Genomic DNA, 10566 nt, shown 5'->3' with positions numbered 1-10566 from the left:
CCCACTCTCGCGGCGCCCGCCCGCGAGTTTCCTGTATGGCTGTTCCTAACAGATGAGCTAGTGGTCCCCCAGCGCCCAGCATGTGGGGCTGTAAGTCGGGGGCGGGGCGCAGAGCTGGCGGTTCTGACGCTTGAGTCAATGAATGAATCAATGACTCCAATGAATGAGCGCTGCTATAGTGCCCTTCCGGGTAAAATTAAAAGTGCAAACCCAGAGTTTTGGAGGTTGGCTAACCCCGCCCACGTGGCAGTAGCGCAAAATGACGTGAGTCGCCAAGGCTTGGAAAGGCGGGTGGAAATAGGGAATGGCTGGGGTCCGGGTGGGGGTGTGGCTTCGATTTTTCGGGTCCCGGGGAAGTGAAGGTATGGGCGGGGCCTACTTGAAAACTCCGCCCTCACCCCGCCCCGGCGCAGCGCGGTTCCCGCGGGTTCCCAGCCGCTCTGAGGTCACAGGGAGGCGGCGGAGCTGAGCGCCTGCGCCGAGCGAGGCCGGAGCAGATCCCTAACCCGATCGGAGCCCAGGCCCCGCGAGCAGGGAGACGTTGACGTGCACGGCCTCGCGCCGCCCCGCCTGGCCGGCATGGAGCAGGAGTGCCGGGTGCTTTCCATCCAGAGCCATGTCATCCGCGGCTACGTGGGCAATCGGGCCGCCACGTTCCCGTTGCAGGTACGCTTACGTAACTCGCGGTGTCCCCGCGCACCGCCGCGCGGACCCGCGGCGGGGTGGCCACAACCGGCCCGTGTGACCTTGGCAGGGCCACTGAGGTAACCGCAGGACCCTGTCTGGAGCAAGGGATGCCCGACGCAGGCCGGGAGCACCAGGTGGGCTCTAGTGGGTGGGCCGGGGCGGGGGCGCTGGGTTAGGATGAAACCTCAATGGGAACCTTGCGCACCCGGCATTTCCCACCCTTCTTGCTGCCCGGCCCCAGCAGGCGGGCTTCTCTGCGGGCTATAAGATGCAGCGCAGTTGCCCAATCCTGCCCCAGAGCGAAGGAGACAGGATAGGCAGGCGTTTACAGAGCTCACCTGCTGGGCGTCTCGTTCTGTCCCTGCCTTTTGTGGGTCAGAATGATAGTGAGGCCCCCACTTTGCCGCTGACCATTTCAAGAGGTGGTCTCTGAAGGGTGAAGGGGCAGAGAAGGCCTACCTGCAAGTGCTGGCTCTGAAGAAGAAACGCGGAACAGTTCAGACCCCTGCAGGGATTGGCTTTAGAAGCTGCTCTTTAGCCTGACCTGTGGTGGCGCAGTGGATAAAGCCTCGACCTGGAAATGCTGAGGTCGCGGGATCGAAATCCTGGGCTTGCCTGGTCAAAGCACATACGGGAGTTGATGCTTCCAGCTCCTCCCCCCTTCTCTCTCTCTCTCTGTCTCTCCTCTCTATCCCTCTCTGTCTCTCTAAAAATGAATAAATAAAATTAAAAATAAAAAAAAAAAACATTAAAAAAAAAAAAAAGAAGAAGCTCTTTAAATGTGTTAATCTTTCCGTTCTGGTCTTGTGAGCTTACCTCCTTTCTTTGCCAGCCTGTCCTTGGCGAGGGTCTCACCATTTCCTTGGCTCACTGGCTGGGCACTCACTGCTTCATGCTGCAGCCCTGAGGTGGGTAGCCCTTGGAGGGGCAGGAGGAGACCTGGGTGCAGTGGGATGTCGTGCTGGTCAAGAGGCAACACCACAGTGCCAGGCACCTTCTTGTCTTGTGGCCCAGCAGGAGCATTGAGTAGTCCTAGCAAGGTGGTGACTCTCCCGGACTTCCCACCTTTGGCTTGATGTTTGAGCAAGGAGCAAATATGGCAAGTCCCAGGCCTGGGCCCCACAGGACATAAAGGGCCACCTGAAGGGTGCACCCTGGCCAGAAAGACCATGGGAAGGGCCAGAGCTTCAGTGTTGAAATTGAGGGCTACTCTAAGGCTGCCATGCTCAAAGCCTGAAGAGGAAATAGTAGAGCAAAGACTTAAGATGCAGAGGGTACAGGGTTCAAGTTCAAAGTGACCAAGCACCCCTGATGAGTGGGCAGCTCCACAGGTTTGGCCCTTGTCCCTCCCCTTCTGTCCAGCAGAGGGCAGACCTGTGGGGGGGGGGTAGTCAGGGTGGGTGCAAACCTGGTGCTGCTGTCGGTCCCACAGTCCCCACTCTTGGCCACTGCTCTGGAATCCCTGCTTATGCTTAACTTGTTGGGGGAGAAGAGGGGCAGCCCAACAGGTAGCTGTGTTGTGTGTACAGGGCCACTGGGTGGGACTGTGCTGGAGGGGTGTGTGTATGTGTGAAGCTTCAGGGTCCCTGGAGTAGAACAGGGGCAGCTCAGGAAGGTGGAACCAGGAGAGCTCTGAGAACAGCTTCAGCTCGCTGCTTCAGTGGCAGGAACAGCCTCAGCCTGACCTTGGCCTGGGAGCCATGGGAACCACACTTGGCAGAAGGTGTGCAGTTCCCTGTTGGCTTCCCTGTGCCTTCTGCCCTATACCTCCTTTCTGTCCACCTTTGGCCACTCCCTTCTTTTTCTTTCCACTGGTAAAATTGTTTCCTTCCTCTGTTCACCAGGTTCTGCAGCGATGTTCCTTGTTCCTGAACTCCCTGGCACATGCCCTCAACTTCCACACCATTTCCAATTACGTACTCAAGGGAAGCAGCTCCTCCAGACCACTTGTGGGGAGGTGCCTGTTAAGGAGAGCTGCTGTTTTTACCTGGGATTTCCCAGGGCCCAGCATTTTTACTTGTGGGCATGCATGCTGGGGCTTATGGAACATAGCCTTGGGGGGGGGGCAGGAGTCTTGTCATGCCATCTTCCTCTTGTCCTGGAAGGTGGGTGTGCACCTCTTCTCTCATTTAACCCATCTCTGCACTTCTCCCTCAAGGTGTATGAGGCCCAGGAGGACCATGGCAGGGCAGAGGTCATGGAAAGCAGGGGCCATTCATTAGATTAGTGACCGTGAAGAGGCCACATTCTACACTGAGCCCTCTGGTGCTCAGTGTCCCCATCTATGCAGTAGTTTTCAATCACCGGTATGCGGACCGCTGGTGGGCTGCCAGAAATTTCATGCCAGTCTGTGAAAGATTTAACCAGCATGATGTTGTGTGAAGATTATAGAGCCTACAATCATTGGGTCTAAAGTCTTCATACAACATCAGGGTGGTTCACTTTTGTGGACCAACTGTTGAAAACCACTGATCTATAGAATGGGTGTGATGCTGCCTCACAGGTTTCAGCCTGCGCATTTCTCTGAGGTGCCCACTGCAGAATGATGTGGGCCAGCAGGGCCTGAGGGTGCTTTGTTCACCTCTCCCATGCAGAAAGACTGGCATGCCTAGGGCAACCTCGAAGGCTGGAACCCCTGATGGGGTGAATGTGGGTTGGGTCCATACTTCCTTCCCTGTACCCTTTGCCCTCCTCTCCTAATTACAGAAATAAGGTATAGTTTTGTTTGTTTGTTTTTTTGTGGGGGGAGGGGAGGGGAGAGAGCTGAGGAGATCAAGCCAGGGATGGTGGTCCTCAAAATATTCTCCCTGCAAAGCTGGACCTCAAACAGAACTGTGTCCATCAGCTTGGGTGGCTGTAACAAATACCATAGACCAGGGTGGGGGCTCAGATAATAGACGTTTATTCTTTCCCAGCCCCAGAGGTTAGAAATCCAAGATTAAGTTGCGGCTAGGGCTGGTTTCTCCTGAGGACTCTCTCCTTGGCGTGTCGACAGGGACTTCTCCCTGTGTCCTCACGTGGTTGTCCCTCTGTATGTGTTTGTGTCCTAATCTCTTCCTCTTATGAGAAAACCAGTCATGTTGGATCAGGGCCCACCCTAGTGACTTTGTTTAACCTCAGTCACTTTTGTAAAGGCCCCATCTTTAAATAATGTCCTGTTCTGAGAGATGCTAGGGGTCAGGGCTTTAGCAAATGGATTTTTTAGCCCATGACAAGAATAGTTTACAGAAATGTCCTTTTATTTATTTTTTATTGATTGATTGATTTTACAGAGGGAAGAAGAAAGAGACAGACAGACAGAAACATCAATTTATTCCTAGATGTGCCCTGACTGTGGATTGAACCCATAACCTTTGTGTATCAGGACAACACTCTAACCAACCAGGCTAGGGCTCCAGAAATTTCTTAGTTCACTGGACTTTCTCCACTTGCCAACTTTGTGCATCTTTGACTAGAGCCTGTGCAGGCTTGCTTCTGCCCAGGCTTACCTCCTGTGGCATGATCTGTTAGACTACAGGATGCTCCACAGGGTCCTGTGTGGGCACTTTCCTCCCCACCTCCACATCTGAGCACTGCTGAAGCAGGGAGAAGCAGGGGGTAGGTGAGGATGGCCAACTGATTGCACCAGCCTTCACCACCACAGGACAGAGGCATCCCCTAATACTGACATTCTATGGCTAGTGACTCCAAATGCGGGCTTTTTCCTTTCCACTCCAAATGGCTGAGTGGAAAGAGAACTTGGAAATTACTGGAAAAGGTAGACCCTGGGTGGGCCACATAGATTTGCCCTACTACCACTCAGAACCTGGAAAACTGCTTGTGGTGGGGGCTGAAGAGCATGCCTGTGGGAACTGATTAGGTGTCCCCTGGTCTTGGTCTTGGAGTTCCAGCTCAGGGACCTGGCCCTGTCTTCTGAGCCTTTCTAAGCCTCATCTGCAAAGCAATGTTAATGAAAATAAGACTTGAACCTTTATAGATTTAAGTAAAGAGTTTTTTATTTGGGCCCAACTGAAGATGTACCCAAGAGCAGAGGTCCAAGAAGCTTGAAACAGTGTCTGGCTTTAAGAAAGCTAGGGGATGCTTATCTTGGCAGGAGGACAAAGAGAACTCCAGCTGTTCACAGCAGTTTCAATGAGGGGGTTTTGGTGGGTTTTTTTTTTTGTGACAGTGACAGAGAGAGTCAGAGAGAGGGACAGATAGGGACAGACAGGAAGGGAGAGAGATGAGAAGCATCAATTCTTTGTTGCGGGACCTTAGTTGTTCATTGATTGCTTTCTCACATATGCCTTGACTGGTAGGCTCCAGCAGACCGAGTGACCCCTTTCTCGAGCCAGCGACCTTGGGCTCAAGCTGGTGAGCCTTGCTTAAACCAGATGAGCTCGCGCTCAAGATGGTGACCTCAGGGTCTCCAACCTGGGTCCTCCACATCCCAGTCCGCTCTATCCACTGCGCCACCACCTGGTCAGGCAGTTTCAATGAATTATATAAATCCAAGGACTCAGTTTTATGGCATGTGGGGAGAATGTTCAGATAAGGTAGGGGTGTCAAGCACTGGAGCCAGGAATTGTGAGAAGGGGTCTGGAAGCAATTATTATGTCTGCATACTTACCAGAATATGGAAAGAACAGGCATTGCCTTCCATAGTCACTTATCTTTTTATTGGAACTGTTGGAAATACATGTGACCAGCCCCATGGAAGACTTTGGTTAGGAATTGACCCGTGTTCCCTTGGTTACTGATCAAGTTGGAGCAGCTTGGACGCCTTTTCCTTTCTCAATGAGAACTGTTCTTGTGCTGATCGGATGGTGCCCAGTTCCTGGGCACCACTGGGATGGAGCATGGCCCGAGGTGCTCCATGGTCAGTGTGGTGCAGATTTATGCCAGTGGGATATCTGCTAGTCTGGGCTTCAGGCTGAGGTTCCAAAACTGCTTCATGCCAGGTCCCAAAGCACACTGCTCACGGTATCAGGCAGTCAGTAGCCAGTGGGCTGCCCACTTCCATGAGCAGATAGAAAAAAGAGAAGGGAACAGAACCTTGACCCTGCTTTTGGATTCATTTCTGGGCTCAAGTCCACAGAACATTTTATTGGTCAGGGCAAACATGTTAATGTGCCCAGCGACACAGAGGTGAGCTCAACACCTATGTATAAATACTATGTGGTAGCTCAGCTGGTTCCAGCATCGTCCCAGTATGCCAAGTTTGCAGGTTCGATCCCCAGCCAGGGCACATGCAAGAACCAACCAATGAATGCATAAATAAGTGGAACAAAAAACCGATGTTTTCTCTCTCTAAAATTAATACATAAGTTTAAAATAAATAAATACACACACACACACATACATACATACATACATACTCTGTCACTGAAACAGGAAGGCAAGACCACCAAAGACCCTGGAAGGTGCTTTAGGAGGATGGCTCAGTTTGGAGCCTGCAGAAATCGGCCTTATTCTCTACTAGCCCCTCTGTGCAGGAGGCAGTCGGCTAGTGGGCAGTGGGTGTGTTGAGAAGCCCCTGGCTGGGAAACCTGGATTCAGACTCTGTTGGTTGCAGTAGCTGGGGCAGAGTTTGAGGGTCCTAGGGGACAGCTGGAACCGAACAGAAGCTGCAGAGACCTGGGTGCGTGAGCCTGCGTGTTCATGTGGGCCACTCACGCCAGGTTTTCTGGAGACACCACCTCGGGGCCATAAGGAGCTATTTCTAGCTTCTCACCTTTGAGAACCCCCTGAGCCACAAGGTGGCCTTCCTCAGAGGGTCTCTTCAACAGTCCCTTGGAGGATTTTCTTTTTTTTTTTTACAGGGACATAGAGAGAGGGATAGATAGGGATAGACAGACAGGAATGGAGAGATGAGAAGCATCAATTATCAGTTTTTCGTTGCGACACCTTAGTTCATTGATTGCTTTCTCATATGTGCCTTGACCGGGGGCCTCAGCAGACCGAGTAACTCCTTGCTGGAGCCAGTGACCTTGGGTCCAAGCTGGTGAGCCTTGCTCAAGCCAGATGAGCCCCCGCTCAAGCTGGTGACCTCAGGGTCTCAAACCTGGGTCCTTCTGCATCCCAGTCCGACGCTCTATCCACTGCGCCACCGCCTGGTCAGGCCCTTGGAGGATCTTTACATTTTTTTCCTTAGAATTTCCAGGATAGAGATGGCCTCCAGCAGAACTGCATTTGGAAGATGCTGGAAAAATAGCACTCTGCCCTTTGAATGACTTAGTTTTTGGCCCTGGCCAGTTAACTCAGTTTGTTAGAGTGTCATCCAGAAACACCAAGGTTGTGGGTTCAATCCCTGGTCAGGGTACATACAGGAAGTGTCCAATGAGTACACAACTAAATGGAACAACAAATGAATACTGCCCTCTCTTTCTCTCTGTGTGTGTCCCCCACTCCCATCTCCGTACCTCTCTCTTTCTCTTAAAATCAGTTTTCAGCCTACCTGTGGTGGTGCAGTGGATAAACCATCGACCTGGAACGCTGAGGTCACCAGTTCGAAACCCTGGGCTTGCCTGGTCAAGGCACATATGGGAGTTGATGCTTCCTGCTCCTCTCCCCCCTCTCTCTTTCCCTTCTCTCTCTCTCTCTCTCCCTCCTCTAAAATAAACAAAGTCTTAAAAAAATATTAAAATAAAAAGTATTGGTGTGTTACCACATTTAAAAAAAATCAGTTTTCATGGTGACACATTGGTAGCAAACAGTTTAAGAGCTGCACGTCTCCTTCCCGCCCCATAGGGCAGTCATCCACTTCCTTGGAGGGACCCACTGGGTTTGGGACACTCCTGAGTGTCCTTTAGAATGTTCCCTTTTGCTCCCCAGGCCACACAGACCTGCTGCTTTCCTCTGTGCTCTATGGGACTCTTCCATTTCCTTCTGGAATCCCCTGGTCTGGTCTGATCCAGTCCTGGAACAGATGTGCTTCAGTCCTGGAACATGGGATTTAAAAAGATATTTTTTTTTTAAATTTATTGGTTGAGTTTTTATTTTATTTTATTTTTTTTAGAGAGAGAGAAACTTCAAAGTGTTCCACTTATTTATGCATTCATTGGTTGATTCTTGTATGTGCCTGACCAGGATCTAACTTGCAACCTTGGCATATCAGGATGATGCTCTAACCAACTGAGTTACCCAGCCAGGGCACATGGGTGTTATTTTTTGCTGTGTCTCCAAGGAAGTCCAGAATTGCTTAATTTCTTGATTTCTAGTTCTCTTCTTAGTTTGTGTCTGAAGTTTCTGTTTCTCTTTGCCTGTTATGGAGAAAAGCAAGAATTTAATTAGTCTCATTATCTGATATTTTTTTCCATCATGTTTCTGGACGTGTGTGTGTGTGTGCATGCATATGAGGGTTGTGAGGGGACATGGGTGTGTGCACATCTGGGGTGTGGTGGGGGGCTGTGTGCATGCATGTGCTGTGGGCACGGGCAAGCATGTGTATAGGCATGTGTGTATGTGTAGGGGCATGTGGGTGCATACATTAATGGGCGTGTGTGTGTGTGCAATTTTGTTGTGTGGTGTTGCTGTGTTGTGCGCTGCCCTCTCTGGGAGGTGAGGGAGCATGGGCCAGCAGGTGGCTTCTATGTTGTGGGAGCCAATTGGCTTCTTGGCTCTTGGGCTTGGTGGTCCCCTGGTACATACCCACCTAGAGCTATTCAACTAGAATCAGCCAGTTCTATTCACAGAGTGAGCTAGAAGAGTGATGTTGTGGAACAGAATCAGTGGAGTTTCTCAAGAAAAAGGGAGGAGGTGTGGGAACATGGGCCACCAAGAGCAGCCATCCTGTTGCCCGTCTTTACCTGGGTGCCACTGGAAGCTTGGGACAAGATCCCCTGTCTTAGGGCTTTGCTGTGCAGCCCAGCACCCAGCAGAACCTGACCTGCTAGCACGCGGACCCTGTGCCGGGCCTGGTGGGAGTATGGTCCTGGCTTTGAGTGCAGTGAGCCTGGAAGACGGGGAGCAGCCCTGGGGTTGAAGTGATGGGTCCGGGGTTGTGAGGGCATATGCAAGGACACACACACAGGACAAAAGAGGCTATGAAACCTCAAGCGGACCATGGAGGCTGCTTCAAGGAGACAGGGCTGTTCCCAGTAAGACTTCCCGTTGGAGATCAGAGGGTGGTGGTGAGGGATCAGCTGAATTGTAGGGCTGGACAGGTAGTCTGGGCAGGATGGGGGTGTTGCACTGGAACATTCCACCGCTTCCCCACTGCTACTGTAATGAGGGCAGAACACAGAGCTGCATCTGCCCCCGCTGTCAACACAGTGGGTTGATGATTCAGCCGCGAGGTGGGTGTGCGTCACCCTCCGAGGCTGCCACTGGAGCGCTGCCTCGGATCCCCAGCATGTGCAGCTAACCTTGAGGAAGGGTATGGTGCCTGGAAAGGCGGACTGAGGTTTGTGCTGGGGCAGAAGGTGGACACCTGTTTGGACTGAAGACCCTGATTACATCCTTGTGTTCTTCTGTCATTGCTCTTTGTGGCTCAGTGATGGCAGAGCGTTGGGAAACTCTCTTGGGTTCACATGTGCTCCTATTATTGCAAATGTTTTCCCCACAGGATGCCTGGGATAGGAAGCTGGAGCCATTTCCAGGCTATCCCACTGGCCTGGACTTATTTGGACCCCTGGAGGGAGGCAGTCTCAGTAGTCTCCTCTCTTGGCAGGACCAGTGCTTCCCACATAGTACGCACATATCTCCACTTCCCTGCCCTCTGCAAGTTGAGGGCTGTTGCCAAATGCCAAGCATGGATTAGCATTGACAGGCAGTGTGTCCTACCCAGGGACCTCTCCAGCAGCACCCCGATTTTGGCTGGCTCTGAATTTCAGTGGCTCATCTCGGATCTGAGTCCCCTGACTCGACTTGGTTGTGCTGTCATGGTCATCCTGGGGCCAGGTTTTCTGAGCAGCGAGGGTGAAGCTGTGACATGCTGCTCAGTGGAGACAGACTTCTCTGCTGAGCCTCCTAGTTTTTCTGAGGTGGGAGTGCATTTGATAGTGGACCCTGAGGCTGGGGCTCTCACTCCCATCTGCCTTCATTCAGAGGTACATGGGATGGTGGACTTATCCTGGGCGGGGGGGGGGGGGGGGCTCATGGTTGGCAGAAAGCCTCTAAGCTATAAAAACCCCACCAACTGCAGGTGCAGAGGCTGAGAAAGCAAAGCTCTGAACAGGCTCCTGGAGGCTAGATTGTTCTGGATTGAGGAGAGGAGCTCACACAGGTTTCAGAGCATTTCAGGGTTCAGAGGTGGCCAGCAACATGGAAGCCACAACGTTGAATTCATGGAATTGGGCACGGTGGTGGGACACACAGCCCTGGGGCCTGGCTGCCTGTCACCAGCAGCAGCAAGCTCTCAAAAGTGGAGGTTTGGGGAGTACATTTGGGGGTGAGGGGAGGGGACAAGGAGAATTGTGGTGTGTAGGCTCACAGGAACAAGAATGAGAAGCTGTTCAATAGGCCTGCACTGGGCTGTCACAGCAGAGACGGGGCACTGGGTAGGGAATTCCAGGAGCACCCAGCCCCTCACCAGTGGGACAGAGAAGGTGCAGACCTGAAGGTGGGCAGTGCTGGGAGGTTTCTGTTGCAGTGAGAGTTGGTGGAGGTGGTATTTCCCCTTCTCTTGAAAGTCTTTCCTTCCCCTGTCCCCCACCCAGGGCTAAACTAGTCAGTTCTTCCTCTTTTTTCTTAAAATGACAGTTGATATCTTTTTACTGTATGCTGGTAACAGTTTAAAAACTGGCTGGGTGTGTGTGTGTGCGCCAGTTTCTGAACTGTAAGTACTGTGCTGGCTGGCTGTACACCCACCACCAGTGCGAGTTGGGAGAGATGGACAGTAGATCCCTGGTGTTGAAGCTCCAGAGCCCAGCTGTGGAGGGAATAATTCATTAGAGAGGG

At 52.1% G+C, this 10566-nt stretch overlaps 1 protein-coding gene across 1 annotated transcript in view; it reads left to right on the top strand.

Moving 5' to 3' along the window:
* Nucleotides 1–293: 293 nt before the first annotated feature.
* PDXK (pyridoxal kinase) overlaps nucleotides 294–10566 on the top strand; it is a 33612-nt gene continuing 23339 nt past the window's right edge. The window contains exon 1 of the mRNA XM_066370071.1: nucleotides 294–666. Within this exon, the coding sequence (XP_066226168.1) occupies nucleotides 580–666 (87 nt within the window). The 5' untranslated portion in view covers nucleotides 294–579. The remainder of the gene's footprint in view (nucleotides 667–10566) is intronic.

The sequence above is a fragment of the Saccopteryx leptura genome, chromosome 2 (assembly GCF_036850995.1).
Source record: "Saccopteryx leptura isolate mSacLep1 chromosome 2, mSacLep1_pri_phased_curated, whole genome shotgun sequence".
Lineage (NCBI taxonomy): Eukaryota > Metazoa > Chordata > Mammalia > Chiroptera > Emballonuridae > Saccopteryx > Saccopteryx leptura.
Note: the sequence above shows the minus strand (reverse complement) of the source record. Positions and strands in the feature narration are given on the sequence as shown.